Source organism: Musa acuminata, chromosome BXJ1-3 (assembly GCF_036884655.1).
Source record: "Musa acuminata AAA Group cultivar baxijiao chromosome BXJ1-3, Cavendish_Baxijiao_AAA, whole genome shotgun sequence".
NCBI classification, from domain to species: Eukaryota; Viridiplantae; Streptophyta; class Magnoliopsida; order Zingiberales; family Musaceae; genus Musa; species Musa acuminata.
In genome coordinates this window covers 39,329,041-39,355,360 of record NC_088329.1, presented here as the reverse complement: position 1 = coordinate 39,355,360, position 26,320 = coordinate 39,329,041, and the positions used below count along the sequence as shown (strand labels likewise).

Below are 26,320 nucleotides of genomic sequence, written 5' to 3'. Positions count from 1 at the left end.
TTCAGTAAGATTGCTCCAGTACAGTAAGAGAGAGATAACTGGTTATAGTATAACAAGTTATCTCTTCTTTCCATCATTGTTCATATAGCGTTTAGTCTTTCCCTTCTTTTACAGTGGTAGTCTAACCAATTACTCCATCTCATACATGAAGAAGTTCGAAGAAATCCAAATCCTTACGTGACCATACAAATGACTGGTGTTACTGTTGAAGTTTTCTCACAGGAATTGGTGAATGTTTCATGACTACAGACAACCTGATTCAGTTCTGCAAATGGAGAAGGGAGCATGGTGTTCTTCTAAATTTATAATTATATAAAGCATTTGAATTGGTAAAATGGGTTTCTTCATCACAGATCTTATCACAATCCCAGAATTCTTCTGCAACAAGTGAAACAATTACCATACAAATAGCTGATGCTACTATTGAGATTTTCTTACAGGAATTGGTGAATGTTTCATGACTAATGCCAACCTGATTCAATTCTGCAAATGCAGAAGGGAGCATGGTGTTCTTCTAAATTTAGACATATATAAAGCATTTGAATTGGTAAAATGGATTGCTTCATCACAGATCTTTATCTCAATCCCAGCTTCTTCTACAACAAGTGAAACAATAACCATACAAATGACTTTTGTTAATACTGAGATTTTCTTACAGAAACTGGTGAATGTTTCGTGACTGCAGACAAATTGATTCAATTCTGCAAGTGGAGAAGGGAGCATGGTGTTCTTCTAGATTGAGACTTCTATGAAGCATTTGGCTTGGTAAAATTGAGTTGCTTCAGCACAGCTCTTATCAAAACTCAAGACTACTTCAACAAATGGAACAACTGGATTGCTCCTCTTATATGATGCATGCTGTCATTGAAGTCACCAAAAGAATCAGTATCTCAAAAGTATCATGACCTTAGAGGCCACTGCCAGCTTTGCAACTTCCACCACCAGCTTCAACTTTTTCTTCAGGGCAGCTATCTCCAACCTCTTAGTCACTCAATGGATGGAAAGATAATGATAGATACAGGTTATATAGATACTTAAAGAACTTTTGTGGGTGTCACATCTGTTGTTGTGGGAGTTTCTCTCTCTAGAATGCTCATAGGATGCCTTATAAAGGATGTAAAAGACAGCTGGAGAAGACTATGAGAATATTGTGTTGGATTCCAGCATAATTTCATCATAGATAGCTGGAGATTGCTTGAAAGCATTAGTTTTATATCACCATCATTATCTTAATCCAAATCTTTACCTATTTAGTGCAACATTTAATGATTGCTAGTCCTCTTTAGAGCTACAATCCCATGTACAGTTCAATAATTTGCATTCTGTTTCTGGAGGGCATTAAACTCTAAATTAGTTGGTGCCCAAAGACGAACATACACATTGAATGGAGCTGAGGTATCCCAATCTAATTTCTATCAAATATTTGTCATAATCTATTATTGATTTCAATTCATTCATTTTCGAATTGAGACTAATAAAGGACATAAAAAATCTATTCTTCTATCTCATACATTCGATAAACGAATATATCAATCCGGCTTAAGTGAATTAGAAAATATTTGCTATTTACATATTATATTTGATTTCAATCCCCGTTTAGAAAATAATCGTGCTCGTTTTAAACCTAATTAGTGAATATCTCAAATGGATGAGATCCGAAAAAGATCCGACCCGTTTCACTTGGCCTCAATGGAAACGTTGGTCGACTGTCGCCTGCCTCGCCTCGCCTCTTCACGGCGATAGTCACATGTCCACGAGACAGGCTCGTCTGCTCCTATTGTCTTGGCATGTGCTGGTGTGTATATATATATATATATATATATATATATAAGGTCGAACTCACTATAAGACGAGGATCTAATAAACCACTTACCTAACCAATATGGCATGCATGGATTGATCACATGTGTGAATTGAAGTTCAGTTACCCGAATCAAATCCGTATACAGAAATGGATCCGACCCAATTACACCCCTACTATGAAGACCGACAAACTTACTAGTGTGCTAATTATATATTTGTGGGCTAATTATATATTATCATATATAGTTAGTTAATTTTATTATCTCGGTCCCTATACTTTATAACTTTGAAATATCTAAGTTCATTTATTCCAATAACATCGATTTTACTAATAGAAACATGAAAATAAAGGATAAAAAAATAATTTTAACGTTTTGACCGTAGATGGTTATGCCATTGGAGATCATGAGTGACTATCGTGAATAAGGAGAGAGACAGTGAAAGGTGAGGATCACTTTGCATCTATGTCGATGCCAACGTAGTTGCTAAGCTGCATCTCTGTCAGTATTGATATGGATACCGAGCGACCCTTTTGTTGCTTAACAATTGCATTGACGCCAACGTAGCTGTAGAGTGGCTCTCACCTTTCGTCATCGCTCTCCTCATCTGCAATAGTCATTCGCGACCCCCATCGATGTCATCGTCAGTCACCATCGACACTATCCATCAAAATTTTATTTTTGTCCTTTGTTTTTTTGTTTTGTTAATAAAATTGATAATATTAAAGTAAATAAATTTAAATATTTTACTTTAGTAATAATAGAGATAATATGGATGTTAATATAACTAATCTACTTATACCAGTAAACTAAAAAAAATTAATCCAATGTTTTTTTTTTCTCTAGTCTATTGCATGGTATTAAATTATTTGATTAAGCAATTATATTTCATTTGATGAAATAAATGTTGATAAGACTTAATTACTTGGATGATGCCAATATCATGAGGAATTATGTATATGTTTCTAAGATAATTTTCATGTTAAGATGGACCCCACGGACAGGTGTAGCGTTGAACTGCCTCCTCAGCCTTTACAGTGTGCTGTAGCTCTTCCTCTTTCGACATCTCTTTCTTCTCCCTCTCGATCCTTGCTATATATTCTCTTCCTCCTCTCTCTCCATCTTTGCTCTTCCTTTTTCTTGTTCTTCTTCTTCTTCTCTCTGTGTACATATATACACACGTAGATATTGTTCCTTTGGATCCCAATGACCGAAGAAACCCAGCCCATGGCCACCGAAGCTGAGCCGACCGCGACGGAGGAGCTAAAGAAGGCGGGGGCTGAAGAGAAGAAGACAGAGACCGACGAGGTTGCGCCGCCCGCAACGGCGGAACCAAAGAAGGTGGAGACTGAAGAGAAGAAGACAGAGGCCGAGGAGGTTGCGCCGCCCGCTGACGCCGCCGCCGCCGCCACCACCGTGCCGCAGTCCGCCTCTTTCAAGGAGGAGAGCACTGTGCCGCAGTCCGCCTCTTTCAAGGAGGAGAGCAACGTTGTTTCCGACCTCGTGGACCGCCAAAAGAAGGCCCTTGACGAGCTTAAGCAGCTCGTGCAGGCTGCTCTTGCCAATAACGAGTTCAGCCCGCCTCCGCCTGCCCCCGCTCCCGCCGCCCCGGCGGATGTGCAGCGCCCGGTCGAGAAGGATGAGAAGCAAGGCAAGCCCGCGGAAGTTGTCACCGCTGGTTCTGCCGACGAACCGAAGACGCTGTCTGAAGAACCTCCCAAGCTGCCCGAACCCGCTCCGGAGGTGGTAGAGGAGCCCGCTGCACCGGTAAAGGAGGAAGCTTTGCCTCCCCCTCCGCCAGCCTCTGCGGGGGATGAGGACGGCGCTAAGGCGGTGGAAGCCATCGAGGAAACTGTTGTTCCCGTTTCTGGTCTGCCTCCGGCCGCCGAGGAGGGCCCTCCTGCAGTAGAGGAGGCAGCGAAGGAGCCATCCGCTGAGGCCCTTGCCACAGCTCCAGTGGCGCATCCAGAGGAGGTGTTCATCTGGGGCGTCCCTCTCGTCGGTGACGAGAAGAGCGACACCGTCCTTCTCAAGTTCCTCCGCGCCCGTGACTTCAAGGTGAAGGACGCCCTGGCCATGCTCAAGGACGCCGTCATCTGGAGGAAGCAGTTCGGCATCGAGGCGCTCCTCGAGGAGGACCTCGGCCTGCCGGAACTGGACAAGGTGGTTTACACGCACGGCGTCGACAAGGAGCGCCACCCCGTGTGCTACAACATCTACGGCGAGTTCCACGATAAGCAGCTCTACGAGAAGGTCTTCGGCGACGCGGAGAAGAGGCAAAGGTTCCTCAAATGGAGGATCCAGTACCTGGAGAAGGGCATTAGGGAGCGCTTGGACTTCACTCCCGGTGGGATCTCCTCCATGGTCCAGGTGACTGATCTCAAGAACTCGCCCCGCCTCGGGAAGCATCGGCAGGTCACGAAGCAGGCCGTCACCCTGCTCCAGGACAACTATCCTGAGTTCATCGCCAAGAAGGTAACTCCATATTAGCATAAAAATCACATCTTTATCATACCCTCTGTTATGTCGAGCATATCTGCTTGTGAATCGAATGTATGGGTGCCGAATTGTCAGGTGTTCATCAATGTTCCATGGTGGTACTTGGCTGTCAGTAGAATGATGAGCCCGTTCTTCACACAGAGGACCACGAGCAAGTTCGTCTTCGCCGGGCCATCCAAATCAGCTGAGACACTCTTCAAGTCTGTCAATAAAGAATGTCTCAGACCCTGTAGGGTGTGAGCTTCTCTTGATTGTTCATGTTGTTGGTGCAGATACATAGCACCTGAGCAGGTCCCAGTTGCATTTGGAGGCCTCAGCAGAGACAATGACCCCGATTTCACCTCGGCTGAGGCTGTTGTCGATGTCACCATTGGGCCTTCATCCAAGGAATCCATAGAGATACCGGCTACTGAGGTAGATTTATGCTCTCTTTAGGATCATATGATTGATTGAGATAACACCTCGTATGCAATTTGGCAGACATGCCTTCTTGTCTGGGAACTCCGAGTTCTGGGATGGGAGGTGGGCTATGGTGCTGAGTTCAGGCCGAACGCGGAGAACGGATACACGGTCATCGTGCAGAAGACTAGGAAGTTGGTCGCCGACGACGAGCCAGTAATCAGAAGCTCTTTCAAGATCAGTGAGCCCGGTAAGGTCGTCCTCGACATCGGAAACCTGACATCCAAGAAGAAGAAGCTCCTTTACAGATACAAGGTGAAGAGCTCCACCTAAAGAGCTGCTGCTTAATTGGTTTGTATGTGCTGGTTTTGTTTGATCACATAAGCTTGGCTGTGTTGGTTTCTAAGACAGTTCATGAGACATTAGTTCTTGAGCCCAAAAACTGGAAGAGGGGTTATTGCTGCTCATCATCAACCTTTAAACACCAAACTTACATCCTAAATGCTGAACTTGTCTTTTGATTGATACATTGTGTCTCATCTGCCGGTGTGATCCTGACAAGTTCTACAAATATTTCTGGTCTGCTAGCTGCCATTTGGTCTTCCACACTGGCTTGCCATTTCCAGTTCACAGAACAGCAGGAACAAACAAAAACAAGAGGGATTGGCCTCCTTGTTCCTGTCAAAGAGAAGGTGCCACTTTGTGATGGGGACAAGGAGAAAGACTGTGTACATATGTGAATCCTATGTTTGCTAAAAGACTTGGTTGCATGTGTGACCTCTCATTTGCCCTCTGTTGCTAAAAGGCTTGAAGCTGTCATTGGCAGGAAACATGAGTGTGTTAATGAAGCAAGTTGGACATGGCTGAGTTTATTCTTCCATCTGTAAGGTTATCTCAATTCTACCATTCCGTAGCCAGTGATTTGGACAGCACAAGGCTTTGTTCTCTGCTTTTTCTGATGTCATCAACAAATGAAAACCATGTCTCTGGTAGACAAGTATGATGCTGGTATTTGTGGGAGATTCTTCAAGAATTCAATCTTCTGGTGATATCCTTCACTAGTTTTGTATGGTGCACGAAGCTGAAAAGAACAGGTGGATTAAAGAAGAAAATAAAGAGAACAACTCAAAGAATTTGTCAGCAAACTTCTGCTCTTGCCTTTCTTCCATCATAACCTACTGAAGTTAGCATTTGAAGTCTGAAGTCCTGATTCCACAATTAAGAGGAAGTTGGAGGATAAATATAATCCCTACAATAAATGGTTTCTTATTCAAGTTAATCAGGTTTAGAACACCAATTGATTTGATTAAACTGGAAAAAAAAGCAAGATACTTTAGTTCAAATTAATTTGTGCCATCAGTTAATGTATTAATCATTATTTTGGACTAATTATATATTATCCCATACCTCCTTAATATTTCAGTCTTTATAATTAAAAAAATTATATTGAAATCCCTATAGTTATAAAAAGTGAAACAACTAGTCTTATCCTAACATCATTGGTTTTACTAACGAAAACAGAAAACTAAAGAGCAAAAAGATGATTTTTGGGGGCCACGAGTAACTATTGTGGATAAGGAAAACAGTGACGAGAGATGAAGACTGCTTTGCATTTGCGTCGACACTAATGTAGTTGCCGAACGGTCCTTTCATCGCTCGACAATTATGTTGACACTAACATAGATAAAGAGCGACGAAAGGATTGCTCGAGAGGCTGTTGTAAATGAGGGGAGTGACGACGAGAGGTGAGGGCTGCTTTGTATTTGTGTCGACGTCGACCAGATGCAGAGTGACTCTCATCTCTCGTTGTCGCCCTTCTCATCCACAACAACCACTCGAGTGGCCATTTCGTTGCTCTACATCTAGCATCGACATAATTGTCGAGCAACAAAAATATCATCGATGCAGATGCCGAGCAACTCTTTCGTTGTTCAACAATTGTATCGACATCGATGCATATGTAGAGAGTCCTCACCTCTCACCTCGTCGCTCTCCTCATCCACAACAATTACCCGTGGCCTCAGTGGCATCATCATCCACCACCATCAACGTCATCTACTACCACCAACTGAAATATTAAAATTATCATTTTACCCTTTGTTTTTATGTTTCCGTTAGTAAAACCAACGACGTTAGAATAAATGAAGTTAGATGTTTCACTTTCATAATTATAAAAATTTTAATATAATTTTTTTAATTATAAAGACGGAGATACTAAAGACATCTAGCTAATTAGCCCCTGCAATATCCTTAAAAAAAAATAACTGCAGAAGATTTTTGATTAGCAGTCTTTTTCTGTGTTTCATACACATTATGACCTTTCCTTTGAAGTGATCAGATTGGGAACAAAAGATAGCTCTTATCCTTTTGTTTCTCTGATTGGTATATAGTTCCTTCAACATAAAATGGAGTTGTCTTTTTTTGTGTATATACCTCAGGAAATCTTTTTTTGTAAGCTGTGTGCATCACAAAGGAGCTGCTAAAATCTCTGACACTACTTAGGAATTCAATGTTAATTCAAGTCACCAAGTTGCTCATTCTACACCAACCTGGAACTCTTCCATGTCCAGATCAGTACACTGCTTTAAATGATTTAGGACAAACCTCACCTTCATGTCCTCTTATAAGCTCAAAGAACATGATTCTGCTTGTTTGAGCTCTGAGCAGAACTAAAGCTCCTCATTTCTGAGATCTGCCAGTTCATGTGATGTGTCTCAAGAGTTGGAACTGAAGACAAGAAAGTGAAAACACCTCATGTGGCTTTCACCTGTTGCCAAGAGGCTACATAATTCAGCTGGTAGATATTGTGCCACTCAAAATTGCTTGAACAAATCCAGTGGCAAACTAAATTCAAGTCCTTCTGGTAGTTTAACTTTATTTTCATAACTCTTTTTTTTTCAGAGGAAGGTAATTCAGCCATTCAGGTAGTGAATAAATGCTTACACATGGAGTCTTTCCGATGTAAAGTAGAATGACCATCATTTATTCTGTTCAAGAGCTTGCACATGTTGCATGGATACTCACCAGGAATTGAGTCAGTACAAGGAACAAGCCTCATCAGTGTTCAGATTCCACCTATCATCTGATCCAGTAGTGTCATCTTATTAAACTTTAGCACCTGCACAATGATAAGGTTGCTCTTTTGTGAAAATCAGGGTTTGCATCTCAAAAACATCCTCTATATATAGATATAATGTTGCATCTCAAAAACAACATAAGAAAAAACTTCCGATAGTAAGATTTTATCATTGTACTTGAGATTATGCCCCATAAATTGAGCATATATTGACTTCATCACTGTCTCGAGGATAGACTGGTTTAGTCTTACCAAAGCACTACGACATGTTCTGTGCCCTATCGACTTCACCATTGTATCGAGGATATACAGGTTTAGTCTTACTGAAGCACTATGACACGTTCTACCCTACGATATCTAGATAGCATGTCTGGACCTTGCAGATCAGAACTAAGAAACGAATCTCAAACACTATTTTGAACCAAATTTGATCATTTCCAGGAAAATGACAGGATTTTGCAAGTTAAAAATTAGTGAACACGATCACTAAAAATATGTATGCATATGGTCAACACCAACGACCAGCACATAGTATGTTTATCAACCGATCAAATCCATAATATCGTGTACACCATTTAATTAATCAACAAGGAACCTACAAAAAAATATGCATCATTTGACAGAGCACATCACAGTAAGTGTTGACCTTATTAAGACAAGAAAACAATCTTGTTTTTGCAGCAATTTTCATGTGAAATGGATACATTCATTCTGGATGACCAACACAAACATCCCATACATTAATCACTTCCACTCATCTTCCTACCACATCATCAGCAATTTAACTCCTTAATCATCAATAATAATTCGATCCTAGGCCAGTCTACATAATTAAAAAAGATTTATAGAAATGTTCTTTCTGAGGAAGCAACCACAAAGCAAAATAATTCTGGTCCATTTCAAAGAATTAGTATTCAAGTACAGCTAAACCACTTCAGAGTACCTCTGCAAGCAGTCCTGAGGGCAGATGTCTTAGTTGGGCTCCACAGTATGAACCCTTTGAACACTGTGCAGTATATGAATATAGGCTAAATAATTTCCGCATATGCTTTGTCTCAGAGGCCCACTGTGTGTCATTCCACTAGTGGTCAGGGAAGGCAGATGATGTTACGGACATGGTCAATGGTGCAGAAATGCAAAAAAAGTTCATATATAGGCATGAAGCACAACCTGATACAACTCTCCCTTTGAGGTATAATCTCGGTGAAGAAGGCAGCATAAAGACATCATTGATGCTGTTGTCATGTTCCATTTAAAGATTATGACAACAAAATGGATAAACAAATAAAAAAGGAAAGACAATGTAAGCAAGGAACTATCAATTTCTTACCAATGCATGAATAGCTATTTCCTTTAGGCTGGAAACCAAACAAAATATCTGCTTGGTCAAGCAGTTGTTGTCCTCAACCATCACCGAGTTATACAGATCGATCACCCTTTGAGATTCTGCTCTCAAAGGATTTGCTTCTTTCTCTAGTAGCAAAAGTCAATAATTACCAAGAGGTTAGACCTTTATGAAAATTGATCAACCTTTTACTCATAGCCAATAATTTTCACTGAGAAAAGCATAGAGAAGAAAGATATCATCATCAAATTTATTTAAGAAAACATTATCACCAAAAGGCAGAACCATAATATCTGCAAAAGTGTCATTCTTTTTATCATACAAATTCTAACACCATCATTAGCAGAAAAGGCTCATCAGAGTTGGCATCTGAAATAAGAAAGCTTGCACTGCACTGATGGTGTCTCACAGGATTTGACATTTAGAGAACACGTCAAACTTCTCCACAATTGTGGCATTCATCAAGGATTACATGCATCACATGTAATAATTCTATCATATGTTCAAAAAATGTGGGATGAAGTATTACAGAGGATATAAACATGTCAAACTTCTTCACAATTGTGGCATTCATCATGCATTACATGCATCAAGGGTTACAAAAGAATGGATGCTCAAAACTTTAGGATGAATAATTATTACTTCTCATATATTTTAGCTCATATAATTAAGTTTAGAAGATGCATGATACATAGAAAGAAGAATTTTCCTAAGAAATAGCTATGAATGTGCTTAAATATAGAATCAGACTTTCTTTCGGTATACTTAATTAAACACAAGGAATGGCAGAATACAATTTTCTACGTCCCCTGTTACTCATCCATACTCTTCCTCCTACTTAATAACAATCTGGAAAGCACATTCTTAAACTACTCCTAATGTAAATGGATCCCAGTGGCATTGAAGTCCAGTAATGGTAATGTCACAAACAATCAGAACAATATGTTTTTCAACAAAGTTCCAAGACCCAACTAACAACAAAAAAGAACAGACTTTCATCCTTTTAAAAATATAAGAATCTTCAGTATACTATCAATGTACTCATTCAAAGACTCTTTGTACCATAGAAGCCATAAGTGCTGCCAATTGTTGTATCATTTCTCATGTTATCATCAGGACATCTAATAACTCATAGGTCATATGAAAAAATGTACTCATTTCCATTCTCTACACAGACAGTTATGTGGATATCCTACCAAAAAGGACCATTGCACAAGACTATTACCAATATGGGGTACCAGGAAGGATCAAAATTTGTAGTCTTACCCCTTTAAGCAAAGAGGTTATTTCTATGACTAAAGCCCTAGTCATCCAGTTTAGAGAAGAGCCACATTATGATGGCATCATGGTTCACTCACTATCTAACTAAAATATACCCTAGATGTCAAGGATTTCTTTTTGATCCACAGCTTGATTGGCTGGCGAATTCCCTCGGTATGCTGATCTCCAACAATCTACACAAAATGTCAACTTAGGTTTTGTTTTTGGTTTTTTTTCTTCCAATTCTATGATGCCTATTAAAGGGTTTTTATTTCTTAATATAATCTATAAATGGGATATACTGTTCTGTACTACTAAGTCTTAGAATAATATGTCATGAAAGAAGAAAAGGATACAGTAACAAAGGTGTGAAAGTGAGAAGGTAGTAGAGGAAAAATGTTGAGGGAGAAGATATTAAACTAAATTAAAGTGATTAAAAAAGATACAACATCCCTTAACTAATGAAACAAAATAGGAAGAAATCTTAACATTTTCCAGAAGAGCCACTCATTTATATTATAAAGAGCAAAGAAATTTCTTGTTTTATGAACTTAATTAAATGCTAAAAGATAAAATTATGATAAAAATTATCAAATAATCATGTTGTTATACACATTAAATTTACTTTAGTCTTTAGCATTGGGAAAACCACAACCAAGTTAAGAAAAATCAACTTAAAGGAAACCTCATCACTTTTGGAAGATAAGATTAAAAAAAGACATGCCTGTTATTTAGCTTCTGGCCTTCAGGCCTTTCCCCCAACTTTCTGAGAAAGTTTGACAAGATTACCAAGTCATTGCTAGTGTTTCTTTCTGATAACCAATCATCTTGAAGCTGAACATTAACATCCCTAAACAAAAACAAAGTCATTGACATCAATTACTTTTCATAACCATGCATAAGGTTTATGCATATCTTTTTAACTGATTAACAAACTATCATGTGATTACAAAGCCAGATAGCATTTATTCCATCTAGGACATTTCCATAAACTCATACCTCCTTAGGCTAAGAACCTTATAATTTCTTCTCAGATAATCAGCATATTTTGTGAGTGCATTTTGTGCATAGTCTTTGCCTACTGTTCTTATTGCAGCTGCACTAAGTAAATCTTCTAAAGAGCCGTGTTTCTTCAAGAGTTTGAGGGCTGTCTTGCGACCAAATCCAGGAACCAACTGCTGAATCCCAGGAACACCATCAACTTCATCACCGATGAAACACCCTATGTGGATACAAGTTTAGACAGTAAATAATGATGAAGACCTTGGACAGGTAAAGTTTCATTGTAACATGAAGCAGCTTCTGAATGCCATGTGGTGATGATTTATCTAGTTGAACACTTAATGAGGTACTCCATACAAGTGATTCTGCTACAAGCTATGGGATGGATAACATGAATTTATAAGTCAAATCCAGATAGATTGACCACTTTAATCAAAGATATACAGTAACAGACCAAGCTAAAGGAACCTTTCATTTTTCACTGACAATCCATGGAAGGCAGTGCTTACAGTGCCCAATTAGGAGAGTGAAAGATATAACAACACCTTCATTTGGGCTTAAAATGCTCATGGTCACAATGTTAAAAGCAGCAGCCAGACAAGAGATATAAAACTTTCTGGCAGTATCAACCATAGAAATGCTCACAAGATCAAAAAATAAATAACAGTTACAAGTAAATGCTCATTTTGATTGTTAACCTACCAATAATATGAACCCATATAAAGTGTGTGTGTGTGTGTGAGAGAGAGAGAGGATGAGGTTTGAGAAATACGAAGACATGTTCCATGTATAAATTGCTGCTTGAATGGTAAAATTTTGAAAAATACAGTTAAATTTCATTTGTGAAGTAAAGCACCAATGAACAAGTTATGAAAGCTGAAACAGTCGGAGGACAGAAAGATTAAGCATCAAATCGAGCTTATATGTAATATCATAGCTAATTCACACATGAGGTACATAATTATTTCCAGATGTGAAGATAACATCATAAATTAACATGAAAAAAAAAACAGAACTAAAAGATTAAAAATGTTGTCACAGTGGCATGAACTACCTGAAGAACAAATAATACCTATCCACTGAGGAAAGAACATAATAGAAAGAGAATTTGTGAAAAAGAGCATTTATAGAATAAGTTGAAGCTCTATAAAGTCCATTTATCATGGAACACGCCCACATAAACTGATCAGCATAAAAATACAGAAAAGAATGCACAATGAAGTTCCTGTAGATTTGCACAAAAAGATTCATTATTAATACAGTGGGAAATGACAACCAACTCTTGCCAGCTATTTAAATTAGGATCCCTCTAGATGGAACACCATCTAATATGAATTACCACCTCATTAATGCAATGTCAAGCATACATATCGAAGAAAAAAAATCACAGGTTATGACTATTCCGACAAAACATCAACAGCTTTCTCCATAACATATAAAATACATAGAACATGTGCAATGTCATGGAAACAGTGTAATATTTTGTACTCACGAAGGCTCAAATCAGAACTTGGATCACACTTGTACTGATCAATGTAGTGTCTCAATGTGTAGAAAGACCATCGACCAAAATCAGGCATGGGCATCACAATTTGAACATCTTCAGATATCAACTGCTTGAAATCTTTATCAGGAGACCCAATAACAACTCGTGCTCCCTTTTTTAAAACTTGATCTGTTAATGTTGCCACTACATCATCTGCCTCATATCCATGAACTTTGACTACCTGCATTGCTTAAAAACTTGGAAATTATTATTTTGCAGCAAACAATTTGCTGGTAGCAGAATTCTAGGGATAGAAGTAAATTAAAACACAATAATCTTGATTATGGTCTCATATCATGATAAGCTTAATCAAACTTATGTAATTTCCTTTCTTTACACTAGCAAGCTATAAACTGCCAGAGGAGCCATTAAGAGAACTACGTGACTGATGGAACTGCAATCGACTGAATGAACAATAAAAATGGCAACTCAAAATACAGTCCCTTCAACAGTCTCAGTCTGAATAAGCACCCAAATTAACAATCTAATTTAACAAAAGAGAACCTTCTCGACATACCGGCACGTTGCACTTCAGGAGAACGTCTATAACTTTGCACTCGGTGGTGCTTTGATAAGTATCATGAGCACTCCGCAATACCCGCGATTGCCTCAAGTATCTCTTCCTGTGTGCTTTATATGATGGCAACAGATGCCTCCGATACTCATTCCCTTCTTCTCCATCCAATACCTTAAAAGAAGCATTTTTTTCCTCATTCACCCCTAAAAGTTACAATTTTGATAATTCCTATGCAAGAATTAGGCAAGACAGTTGGGCTTACGGCGATGACGGGATCCCGGAGGCTAACTTCGGAGAAGAAAAGGTCGAGCCATCGCGCAAAGGAACGGAGACTCGGGCGGGACCCATCAAAGCACAAGGGATTCACGTCCAAGAAGAAGACCCTCCGCTTGCCCGCAAGCTGCTTGCTGGAATTCCCCACCGACTGGGACGCCACCGCTGCACCCAGCAGGCACGGTTTCTCCGTTACGGCCTCATCGTGGGATGAGATGGTGAGCCTCCACCGTCCGGCAAAGGGGCGACGGGGTAGGCTGGGAGGTCCCGAAGGACGGTGGCGGAGCTGTTGCGAAGTACCGAAAGCGTTCGCTATCGCCACCGCCATCAATCCCCTAATACTCCTCCGCGGAAAGTTAACCGACCAATCGAGGCTCGTACCGTCCTTCGGGACCCAATTGCCCCCAGAGGATCTGTCACGAATCTCAATCATTTCAACGGTCAAGATTTCTCATTCCACGAAAAGAAGTCGCGATCGCTCAGTAATGCGCTGCAACAGCCGGAAGCTAGTGGCCTCGCCACTGCCTTGTGGCCACCGCTTCACCACCAGGCGGCTGCTGGGGCTCCGGCCACCGGCCAGTCTCATACTGCTCCCCCACACCGCACCACCCTCAGCCACCACCAACTTCTGTCGGCTGCACCACCATAGTCTTCCTGCGCAGCCTCTGAGGCAAACAGTTATAAGAAACTGCACAATTTCTAAATAGCAGTTTATCCAAATAAAAAAGTAAACAACACTTTCTTAATCTTTCTCCTCTTCATATGCCTTTTTCTTTTGTTGTTTTGGGTCTTCACTAGGAGTTTTTTCATCTTTAATTACTTGTAAATTCTGAGAGTACTCTCTTATGTAATCAACAGAAAACTAATTTATACTTCTAGATGATTTAAATTTAATTTAGTCATATCTTTTGAAGAATGATATGATGTGATTCATAGGTTCCTTGTATTGCTCTTGGAATGTTATTGCAACTTCATGATGCAACAATTTGATATGCATGATTCATATGTCTTTGTTGTTTCCTTTTTTGTGGAAACAAAAGTTTCCATTAATGAGATTGAATTATTAAATGGATAATATTGAACAAAAGAAGGAACTGGAATAATCCACAAGAGTATAATTCTAAAACTAGTGTACTTAAGTTAGCAAAAATGATAGTTTCCAAGGTTTGGATCAATGTCTTAGAGCATAAAATGAGTAAAAGCTAAAGCAAGACTTGAGTTATAGCAACCAACATGTATGATAGAAACTTGTATTATATCAATTTACATGCATCACAGAAACATGAGTTAAAAGCTTAAGCCTCAGGATCCATTTAAGATAGAGAATCTTTTATATAAATTGACAAAAAACTGTTGTCTTTGTAAAAATATGTACAACCAATAAAACTCCACAACCACCAATTATTTTAAGGTAAAATCTGTAAAAACAATGATTAGTTTTTCATCAATATTATTTTGATCACTAAATTAGTAATTTATGCTATACATTTGAAATGGTTTTAATTCTAGGACTCTTTGCACTTCCCAACTTGTCACAAGTTTTCTGCCAGGCTTCTCTTTGGATCTTCCCCTTCTCAAGATCTCAAGTTGAAAATTGAGGTTCTTTTGTCTTTAATGTAACTCTAGCATGCATCATGAGTTTCTCTGTGGTTCTCAAACAACTTTGATCAATTAAACATGAATTATTGGGTGGTCAGTCTAATGCATGACCCCATTAACTTCAATTCTGAGAAGTCAAGATCTCCTGCAGGTTCTTCATCTTTGTTGCTGCTACAAAGGGATTCTGTATAGCTGAGAATTCTAACAGAATGATTCCATAATTACCTCTTATCTTACAGCATGTTCTATACCAGGAATATATCCTTCATCCTTCATCTGTTTGAGCAACTCTCTCAGCCTCAAACATATTTCTTCTTTTTGTGGATGCAAAGAATCACCTGCCATGAACTCATGGACTTTAGCATTTAGCTCAATCCAACTTTTTCCTGGCTCTTTCTTCACCCCATTAACTCTCATCATTTGTCGGACTTCCTCAACTCCATCCCAGTTGCCTAAGGAGGCATACAAATTAGAGAGCAACACATAAGCTGCAGAATCACCAGGTTCAAGGGCCAGTATCTTTTCCATGGCCCTCCTTCCTCTTTCAGCATCACCATGAATTCTGCAAGCACTCAGCAATATTCTCCATACTAGTGCATCTGGTTCGAAAGGCATTCCTTCTATCAAGTTTTCTGCTTGCTTTAATTTTCCTGCTCGCCCGAGAATGTCAATCATGCAAGAGTAGTGATTAAATCCAGGTCTAATCCCATATTTAGTCTCCATCATCTTAAAGAACTTTCCAGCTTCCCTTCTCAAACCTGCATAGCTGCAAGCTGTCAATACCGCAATGAAGGTTTTGGCATTTGGTCTCACTGCAGCTCTCTCCATTTGCTCGAAGATTTCAAGAGCCTCCCTCGAATAACCACTCTGCACACAACCTCCAATCATTGCTGTCCAAGATATTACATTCTTGACGGAAAGCTCAGAGAAAACCTTTCTTGCTTCCCTTATGTTCCCTGCTCTGCAATACATGGTTATAAGTGAATTGGCTACAGCTGCATCTGTTTTAAGTTCTGATTTCAGGACCAGACCATGGACCTGTCTTCCCTGTTGCATCGCCATGGCATTTGCGCATGCTGCAAAAATACTGGCAAAGGTAAAATTATCTGGCTTGATGTTCTCTTCTCTCATCCTGTAAAGTAGTTTCAGTACTTCATCCAAATAACCATTTTGTGCCGACCCAGAAATCATCGCATTCCAGGTGATCAAGTCCTTATGTTCAACTCTGTTAAAAACCTCCCTAGCATCAGAGATGACCATTGATTTGGCGTACATGTCAATAAGTGCGCTACTGATAAAAGCATCTGGTGCCAGGCTTCTCTTGACCAGGTTGCCATGAACTTCTCTTCCAGTTCGGTACCAGGCCAGAGAAGCACAAGCAGCTAAGGCACCTACAAAGCTGAATTCATCAGGCTCAAAACCAGACCCCTTGATTTCTAAAAAGAGTGTCAGTGCTTGTTCAGGCTCCTCATTCTGAACATGAGATTGGACAATGGAATTCCAAGAGATAAGATCTGGCTCTGTGATACTACTGAAAGCTTTCCAGGAGTCAGAAACCTCTTCATGTTTCGCATACATTGTAATGAGACTGTTTCCGATCAAGGCATCTGCGTGCAATCCCATTTTGATTGCAAGTCCATGAAGCTGTTTGCCAACAATTATCGACAAACAGGTAGCACCCGCCTTCAGCAGGATGGAGACAGTATACTCATCTGGCAGCACACCCTGCTCACCCATTTGCCGAAATAGTTTCAGACCTTCTTGCACCATATTGTTCCCGAAGCATGCTGAGATAACCGAGTTCCATGCGACAGCATTCGGTAGCTGCATGGAATTGAAGACTAAGCTTGCAGCTCGTGGATTCCCAGACCTGGCATAGGCATCCACTAGCACGCTTCCTACAAAGACATTGTTAGCCAGCCCCCTCTTAGCAATCTGGCCATGTAGCTTGGTAATGATGTTTGCATCCGTCAATGAGAGCAAGCTTCCAAATGTGAATTCATCTGGAGTGAAGCCTTCCTTCTGCATGTCCACGAAAAGATCCAATGCGTCATCAGGAGACCTGCTTTTGACATGCAATGCAATCAGGGAATTCCATGAGACCTCGTCTCGCTCAACCATGTTCCTGTACACTGATTCAGCATTCTCCGGTTCTCCAAACTCTGAGTACATACTGATCAAACAGTTCCCGACCTGGACACAAGCGAAGAGACCTGCCTTCATGAGGTGCCCATGAATCTGCTTCCCGAGCTCACGACTCCCTGTGCCGACCGAAGCTCGGATTGCAGTCAAGTAAGTCAGATGATTGGGGCTCGGTCCTGCCTCGACCATGGTGCAGAAGAGGAATAACGCATCGAGAAGACGGCCATTGGAGAAGTAACCGGATATGAGGGCGTTCCAGGACACCACATTCCGCTCGGGCATTCCATCGAACAGCTCCCGGGCCATGTCAAGCTCCCCGCACCGCGCGTACAGGTTGATGAACTGGTTGTCCAAGAACAGGCCAGGCGTGTACCCTATTCGGGCCATGTGGGATCGCAGGTGGCGCCCCTCGCGGAGCGCCCTGTTCGCGATGCAGAGGGAGATGACGGAGTTGTAGTGTGCTCGATGCTCTTCAGGGGTCTTCTTCCTCTGCTTCAAGGCGTAGTCCCCCAGAGATAGCATCAACCTCCCCAATTCTAACCTGCCATTGTTAGTGGGCGCTGGTGTCCTCGTGGAGGTGGCAAGAGGTGGTCTGATGGGAGGAGAAGGCAATGGTTGGGTGAGGGCAGGCGAAGTGGCCATGGCCATTGGACAAAGGTAGGGGGTGAGCAAGTCTCATTACGTGGGACTTCACATGGCTGAGAGGCGAAGATAAGGTGTGAACTCTCAGAATTAAGGTTATAGTGAGATTAAGTCTATTAGGTATTTGGTTTTGTTATTATAAATGATGACATAAATATTTGGGGGTAATTTCTCTTTGAAAAAATCATCTTTTCTCTTTTTCTTTCTCCCAAAAGACTCCCTGTTTTATTTTTTTCTAAATTATATCCCATAATTTCAATAATGCTCAAAATATCCTTCCACAACCATAATAATATTAATCATTTTTGTCAATTTTTTCATCAATTTTAAATCATTACAGTATTTTCTTTTGACTTATTTATAATATTTTTATCAAGGTGATGAAAATGCTGTAAGTGATATTATATGATGTCTTTTTAGTTATCATTGCTCATAGATCATTATCTATGTTTGATAATATTATCTATGTTTTAGTAATATTATTCATAAATTATTATAAATAAATATTTGAACCCTAATATGATATATCAAATGATCTTTATTATGTTTTGATTCTATTTATCTCAATTATATTATTTTTCAATAGTATTATAGTATTTTTTTGTTGAGGTATTGAAAACATTATAAAGTTATTAAAAAATATTATAAGTGACATCATATTATATCTTTTTGTTTGTCATTATTCTCTACATTTGTTCGGTTTGAATAAAATTATGAATCAATTTATATTACTTTAAATTGGTTTGAATAAAATTATGAATCAATTTATATCATTTATAATTGTTTCAAATAAATTTTATAATATTTTTATTGTGATGACCAAATTATTGTAATGTATTATTGGATTAGTGAGAGATATTTTGGATATTATTTGTAATAAGAATACTATTTGAAAAAATAAAAAAGAAGAGATGTTTTAAAAAAAAGTTTATCCAAAGAAATAGTCCACTATTTAAGATAATTTTTTAGATATATTAAACTAATATATTAATAATGTTGATAATGTGTGGACAATCGTTGAATTAGGATTAGTTCAATCATTTGTTCGGTTGAGATTGTTGGGAATTCAGCATCATAGTGGAAGGAAAAAAAAAAAAAAGATTTTCAAATATTTAATATTATATTGTTATGCGAAGATTGATGTGTAAAAAAATATAAAATCAAAAATCACATAACACATTTGAGATGATTTACCTAGGGAGATTGTATATCATCAAAATCACATATCAAAATCTTTAGATGAAGAAGGTCAGATACCCTTCTCTCTAGCGGTGATCCACACAACAAATAACGCGACGATACTCCTCTTTCGTAGTGTGATCTTTCCTTTCCTTTGTACACCGCAAGACTATGCCAAGATCAAGAAGGGACCAGCCCTTCTTACTATCCACACACCTCAAATAGGGCTATCGATTAAGGAGGAGAAGGAGAGATAGAATAATGAGGTGATAGCCAAAAAGGGTCTAGTATATACCCCTTTAGTTTCCTTCTATTTAAGAAATTCATGTCAACTTAACGATAATAGATCTTACCCTATTTGATATTAGATCTCTATCCAACTACTCAAGTCTCTCTATCCAATATTCACTATTTACTCTTAATGAGTCTTACCCAAATGATCCAATAATACAAGGACTTATTGGATATCTAATAAGATATGGGCTCGACGAATATCTCATATTCATACCTTTACTCGTTACAACACCTATTATATGTGTGTGACCCTCTAGGCTCAATACTGAGTTAGTCGTAAGTCATACATATTAGAACTCCTTCCGATTGAATAAATTATTCTCTACATGATAATTCACTTGACTCAACGATTATGAACATACTATGTCACTATTTCATAGTTTCCAAACGATACAGGGGATCTAATCTATTAGACTTGTTTATCCTTAATTACCATATATCTATACTGTCTTATCATTCTAATATCCTAAATACCGTATATCGGGCATAGTACTATCAGGCGTATAAAGAATCTACTCGAGTCTTGCTCTAATCGGATTTTTCCATAGAACTTTTTTTTCTCTTAATCCGAATAATCGTGACCAGAGATTTAATTGAATGAGAGCACATGAGACATTCCTCTCATAACACCGAGAGCAGATAATCCTCTATTGATATTAATTGCTCTTGTAAGGTTGGTTACCACCCTTTATAATCAACTATACTAGATTTGAAACTTTTAGACCTACAAGTCTGGTATCAAAAAGTAAAATACTCATACATGACATCTTTAGTGTCTGATGTCTACGAACCAAACTCATAATTTGAACCACGAAACCATTATTTGATGACGAGGTATCATTCACCATCTCGTATTCTGTGAGCGGATCAATTGATGAACACATTCTCCAATGAGTACTTGCATTGTACCTCTAATGTCCCCACATGAGCGATTATGAGACTAATTACCTCTATCATATGGATGATTATATAACACATCAGTTTGTCCGACTATCTCGATGTCTTTCTTAAATAATATAATATTTATGATCTATGTTTATAAACGAATTGATCTCATTATTATGATTTTATTATGATCCAATTTCTATTACATAAATCGAAAAACATCGTAACATTATCAAGTACGTAATATAAAGTAAAATAATACTAATAATAAAGATAAGTAAAAAAATTATGTAATGTGAAACACATGTTGTTTATTGGCACATCGACGGATAGCAAACCTTTAGTTAAAATTGAGGTCAGCCATAAATGTGCGACTGAGACACTCTCTCGAAGGATGGGATGGCTTCGGAGAAAAATTAATTATCAAATTCCCTTTATATTCCCTTTTAAAATAAAATTTAAAAATTATAAAAATATTTTTAATACTCATACACTATAGGTGCTCTAAAATTGATGAATGTGTTATCTAATTTAATTGATAAATATTTTGATAATTTTATTTATTTTTAAAAAAATACTATACTATTCTAACATATTTAAAGTGTTTTCATTAAAGACTCGGTTGATTTGGATTAATCATAATAGTGTATAAGTTATTAGGTTTTAAAGGATACATACTGAACTTAAATTGATAGAGATAAATATGAAATTTACTTGTATATAAATATATAAATAATTCAATCCTTGTAAAATTCGGAGACAAGTTATTTGTCCGTCTTTATAAGTTTCAAATTGACATCCATTGCCCCCTCCTAACTCAGTTATTACTTACTGCTGTCATCAGTTAATTCTAATTTTAAAAATAAAAATATAAAATATTAGAAATATTCTTAATACTCAAATACTATCCTGACATATTTAAAGTGTTTTCTTAAACAAACAGTTGATTTGCGTTTATTATAATAGCATTTAAGCTGTTACGCTGAACTTAAATTGATATAAATTAATATGAAAATTACTATTGTCAAGTAATATATATATATATATATATATATATATATATATATATATATATATGATTTTTTTTTGCATCCATGGTTAGCTCTGTGTCTCTCCTCCCTGATACTCATCCACGCCGTCTTCCTTCTCCCTCGTTTCTCTCCCTTCTTTGTGCTTTGTCTCCGTGTTTTGCTTTCTTCCATGGCATCAGGACAGTTACTGGCTTGCACAGGTTTCTTTACTGGGTGCGTAAAAGGTAAAAACATGTCGGTTTGTTCACGATGGCGGATGCGCGAGAAAAGAGGAGGCAAGCAACAGAGGCGACGACAGAACCAGCGCAGCTTGTGGCTGTGGGGAGGAGGAAGAGGTGGGCTGAGATCACCGTACCTCTGTCTCTATGAGCGAGCCACAGTGCTACTGCTGCTGCCCCCCTTGCGAAAGCTGGCCACCACCGGCTGCTCCGTGTGTCTCCAGCTCCAGTTCCAGCTCTTCCTCCGCTGTAAGTTCCGTCCGGTATCAGATCCCGAGGTGTTCGACGTATTGTCGGATCCAGTGTCTTCCACTTGCTTCCACGCTGATTTCGGACTTCGGTTCATTCATTTACTGTGGATGTTTCAGTTGGATTAGAGGGCTCCTTCATCGAATTTAAGTTCAAATTAGGAGGAGCTTACGAGGCACTTAAAAATGCTAATTTTGATTATAATTTTATAAATATAAATATTCATTAATTAATATACAGTGAGAAATATAGGTGTCTCAATCCAGTTCTATTAAAAGAAAGATGAATACTATAACATGGCTCAATAATAAAATTATATTATTTTATTAGTTAAAATATTTTAATTTTTTAAATTTAAAATATTTATATTAAAATTTCTATAATTATAAAAGTGAAACATTTAATCCTATTTATCTTGATGTTGTCGATTTTATGAACTGAGAATATAACACATGACAATAATGATAAAAAAAATAATGAACAAAAAGATAATCTCTATTGTATAAATGATCGACGAGAACGATGATAGACCTTATCGATATCTTATCGATATCACAAATGACATGAAAACCACGAGCAAAAAGATGTTTAGAGTAAATGAGGTTAAATATTTCACTTTCATAACTATAAATATTTTAATATAATTTTTTTAAATATAAAGATCGACGTACTAAAAAAAATTTAATTATAATGATCTCAATATATTTTTTTAAAATTTAAAGATCAAAATATTAAAGAGATCTAATTACGTAATATAATCTTATCAAAACATGTCATCACCAAATCAAAATCTAATCTTATCAAATTTGAAATAAATTTAGATGCTTAAATAATTATACATATATATATTATTATTATTATGGATATGTTGAAAGGTTTTTCTTTTTGTTTTGAGCAAGGATTTCTTTTTGGTCGCATCTCTCTAAATAATTGCCGCTGCTGCTGAAGTAATATTGGCAGCAGCAATCAAGAGAGTGCGGGAACAGTCGCCTGTGCCGGCTGGTCCCGTCCAGAAGCCTTTTCCATGGCGGTTGCCATCCGTTCCCACATCAATCTCAGCAGACAACGAGATTCCACCAGTACCGTCCTCGTGTCTCCTTGTCCACTCAATTGCCCAGGAATCTCCTCCCCACCCATCCCCTTCTTCTTCCTCGCCTGCAGCCTTCACTGATGGAAGAAGATGACAAAGGAACCCAGTCAAAGAACACAGACGGGTTCCTTCCAAAGCAAAGCACAATAAAAAGAAAAGATCCCTTCGTTGCTATAACATGATGCACACAATCAAACTCTCTCACTCACCATGGTGTCTCTCGAGTTGTTTTTACTGTGATCCTGCTTCTGTTTGCATGGAAGAAGACTGGTAATGGTATTGTTTGTATACTAATGGAACAATAGCTGCTACAAACAAACAAAGCTAGAAGAAGAAGAAGACGAAGAAGAAGAAGAAGAAGAAGAAGCTGATCACCGGAATTCTCCTTCCTCAGACCTCTTCTTGTTGCTGCTTCTGCCTACCTTCAGCTCACTGGTGGCTGCAGATGTCCAATAGCTCCTTCCTGCCCTCCACAATTTCATCAAACAAGTCATCCAGCTGCGCCACAAGATTCTCAGTTCCAGATCTCAGCGTCCCCAGCCACCCCTTCAATCCCTCCACCTTCTCCTTCAGCTTCCCTGTCGTGGCCCCTGTGTCGCCTCCCTCCGTCCCCGCCTTCTCCATCTCTTCTCTCAGTTCCTCGGCCGCCGCCCTCGCCGCCCGGAACTCGTGCATGAGAATCCCGGGTCGGCCGCCGAGTTCTTCCACCTCCCCGACCAGCCTCCGTCGCAGCCTGCCCACTGAAACAGCGTACCCCGAGCTCAAGAATGTCGATTCTTCGGAGACACCTTGTTCTGGACAGCAGTGGACCGATCCCCACAGCAGGATCAGCAAGAGGAGCGAGCTCACGTTCCTCAGCGCGTAAAGAACTCCTCTGAAGCCATTGAATCCGTGGAGCCTGGATTCCGTGAACGCTCTCTCGTCGTCGAACCGAAGTGAAGCTGGTTCGATTTTGGTCTCCACCAACACCCTGTTCTCCTCGTCCAATCTCATGGCTTCCCTCCGGCAAACAGAGATCGCTCGCATCACCTTAACAAAGGAAACCGGATAAAAGTCAGGGCTTTGAGCCATGAAGGAACGTTAACAGCAGGTAGGAGGATGTAAGTAGCCGATCAGGACCTGCAGGGCGAGGCGAGGAGTGGGATTCCGGCGCCACTCTTCGAGGGAGGCGACCATGTCTGCTCCGCGGGAGTTGTAGATCTCCATGCCCGAGATGCCGAGCTTGATCACATGGCAAACGTCCCAAAGGCGGGAGCTTTCATCCATGTACTCGTCCAGCCACCTCTCACCGGCGGGCAAGTGGAGCTTCTGCACCAGGCCGATGAGTCGGGAGTGAAGGGACCGAAGGAGGGCGACGGCGCGCTGCAAGGACTGGAGCGACATGAAGGCATTCGACGCGAAGCATCGGTCGAGCTCATCGAGGCCACCGGAGAGGAAGGAGAAGAAGCTGGTGACGGAGTTGGAGCAGGGCCTCATGGTGCTGGAGGACGGAGTGAGTGAGATGGGAGGAGGCGGCGATGGCATGGCTTAAATGCGCGGCTCCCCTCCGCTGAAAGGGATGCTTGGAGGACAATGATGGGTGTTTCCTGTGGGGGGAGAAGGATGATTAGGAATCTGCCATGTCGCGTTGTTTAGTGGCAGAAAGGGCGGAGCAAGTGATGGAGTTCGGAACACAAGCCTCATGAGCTCTGTTGCGCTGCCCTCTTCTTCCGGGGCTACCCACTGTTGCGAGACTGTGTGCTGCCTTTCCAACTCCTCTCGGTGCAGCACCTACATGTTGGGGTGGGTGGAGTGGGGGAGGGGCAGCAGCACAACCTTTACTTCTGGGCTCTGTCATGTCGTTTTCTCTTCTGCTGCTCACTGAGATGACCTTCTTCATCACAATCCAATCTGACGAGAACTTCTCTTGCTCTCACCACTAATCCTTTTTTGCAGGTTCACGGTGATGATGAGCTGTTGAAGAGTGTTCCAAGCTCGGGCTTCAGTCCGACCAAGGGAATGATGGGATTCCATGTACTGCAACTACCGATGTCTCCATGGTTCTTCCTTAATTTACTGCTGTCAAGGTGGGTCTTGACCTGCACGAGCTGCAGTGTTGGTCATGTCTTTGCTGAATGGGAGGAGCCACCACCCATGAGCTTTTGGGAGAACCGAGAACTCGGAAGACCATGTTGGTCTTCTAAGATCTCAATGCCGGCTGGATGACCAAACACAGTTGCAGAAGAACTTGGGAATTTAAGATGCTACGTATATTTATTCGATGCTACATATTTTTCATATCAGTTTTAGTTTCAACATGAAATCGATGGGGATTATTTGTAACAATATATTTGTATGATTTTAGTGTTATATATGCTAAATTTTGATGAGGGTGGGGAGAGCATGCAGGCTAAAAACAGGGTGATGGTGTTGGTAGATTAGAGTGGCAGGGCCGAGAAAAGCCATGATGTAGGGGACCTCCTCACCCTCCTCTATCTCCTCCTCCTGTCTTTTCCCACCACCACAACCACCACCACCACCATAGTGGTGGAGGTTGTGATCTCCCCAGTCCTGCAAACTCTCTTGCCTCCCTGTACTAACCATCAATGATGTATGATCTTTTTAGTTAGCTTATCCTTTCTTGACTACTCAATTTGATGTTGATCTCAGCTTCAGTCTGTCTTTAATATTTTTCTTATAATATATACATATTTCTAAAATTTGATGATTATGTGGAAGTAGAAGCATTCATGAGAAGTCCTCCCTCTTCTGTTGGTGTGTGTGTATATATATATATATATATATATATATATATATATATATATATATATATATATATATATATATATATATATATATATATATTCAGATTATCTCTCTTTTTTCTTGCAAAGAAAGTGGAAGAAAATAAAAGAAAAGAAATGAAGAGCAGAAAAAACGAGTGTCAAAATCAAGATTTTTCACTACTTAGGAGATTCTCAAATTAATAAGAAAATTACAGACCAAGATTTAATTTGTCAGTCTCTCTTCTCATATATATTTTCTCTTTTTAAGATTTCCTAACACTAATTTCCTTGTGCCATAAATTGACTTACCAGATCCAAAGAGAGACAGAATGCTGATGATTTTTTGGGCTACTAATTTCCTGTTTGTTTTCTTGTGATTATTGCAGCATGTTTTAGGAGCAGGGGAGGAGCAGCACTGGAGTGTAGAAAAACAAAACACATCAGACATCCCTCTCTCAGAAATCTAAAACAAAATTACCTCTTTCTCAATGCTGCATTTTACTCCAA

General features: G+C 39.5%; 4 protein-coding genes and 1 long non-coding RNA gene across 14 annotated transcripts; 2 read left to right on the top strand and 3 right to left on the bottom strand.

Annotated features, from left to right (window-relative positions):
- The first annotated feature begins 2,910 nt into the window (after positions 1-2,910).
- On the top strand, positions 2,911-5,227 carry LOC103979125 (patellin-3). The gene is made up of 4 exons (XM_009395169.3): positions 2,911-4,277; positions 4,377-4,501; positions 4,574-4,715; positions 4,782-5,227. The coding sequence occupies exons 1-4, from the start codon at positions 3,009-3,011 to the stop codon at positions 5,031-5,033; spliced, it is 1,788 nt and encodes a 595-aa protein (XP_009393444.2). The 5' UTR covers positions 2,911-3,008; the 3' UTR covers positions 5,034-5,227.
- A 524-nt stretch (positions 5,228-5,751) lies between these two features.
- On the bottom strand, positions 5,752-14,292 carry LOC103979126 (uncharacterized). 9 transcript variants are annotated; one of them, XM_065136222.1, is made up of 9 exons: positions 13,709-14,284; positions 13,447-13,617; positions 12,876-13,110; positions 11,381-11,603; positions 11,106-11,231; positions 9,107-9,249; positions 8,720-9,011; positions 7,725-7,818; positions 7,178-7,467 (listed from the first exon to the last, which is right to left on the bottom strand). In XM_065136222.1, exons 1-6 carry the CDS (start codon positions 14,150-14,152, stop codon positions 9,195-9,197), a joined length of 1,254 nt encoding a protein of 417 aa, XP_064992294.1. In that variant the 5' UTR covers positions 14,153-14,284; the 3' UTR covers positions 7,178-7,467; positions 7,725-7,818; positions 8,720-9,011; positions 9,107-9,194. The 9 variants fall into 9 exon arrangements, with proteins under 9 accessions (XP_018679532.2, XP_064992294.1, XP_018679531.2 ...); XM_065136232.1 differs by lacking the exon at positions 7,178-7,467 and having other exon boundaries at positions 7,546-7,818; positions 8,720-8,857; positions 8,947-9,011; XM_065136239.1 differs by lacking the exon at positions 7,178-7,467 and having other exon boundaries at positions 7,546-7,818; positions 8,720-8,842; positions 8,947-9,011.
- A 1,169-nt stretch (positions 14,293-15,461) lies between these two features.
- On the bottom strand, positions 15,462-18,210 carry LOC135629055 (pentatricopeptide repeat-containing protein At4g21065-like). Its single transcript, XM_065136197.1, has one exon. It carries the CDS (start codon positions 18,106-18,108, stop codon positions 15,547-15,549), a length of 2,562 nt encoding a protein of 853 aa, XP_064992269.1. The 5' UTR covers positions 18,109-18,210; the 3' UTR covers positions 15,462-15,546.
- Positions 18,211-23,195: 4,985 nt separating this feature from the next.
- LOC103979128 (uncharacterized) lies at positions 23,196-24,990 on the bottom strand. Its single transcript, XM_009395178.3, has 2 exons — positions 24,168-24,990; positions 23,196-24,077 (listed from the first exon to the last, which is right to left on the bottom strand). Exons 1-2 carry the CDS (start codon positions 24,570-24,572, stop codon positions 23,478-23,480), a joined length of 1,005 nt encoding a protein of 334 aa, XP_009393453.2. The 5' UTR covers positions 24,573-24,990; the 3' UTR covers positions 23,196-23,477.
- LOC108952288 (uncharacterized) lies at positions 24,693-25,680 on the top strand. Of its 2 annotated transcripts, none has more exons than XR_001977053.2 (2): positions 24,693-24,830; positions 24,984-25,680. It is a non-coding gene; the product is annotated as an uncharacterized LOC108952288 (long non-coding RNA). The 2 variants fall into 2 exon arrangements; XR_001977052.2 differs by having other exon boundaries at positions 24,776-24,885.
- The last annotated feature ends 640 nt before the right edge of the window (positions 25,681-26,320 follow it).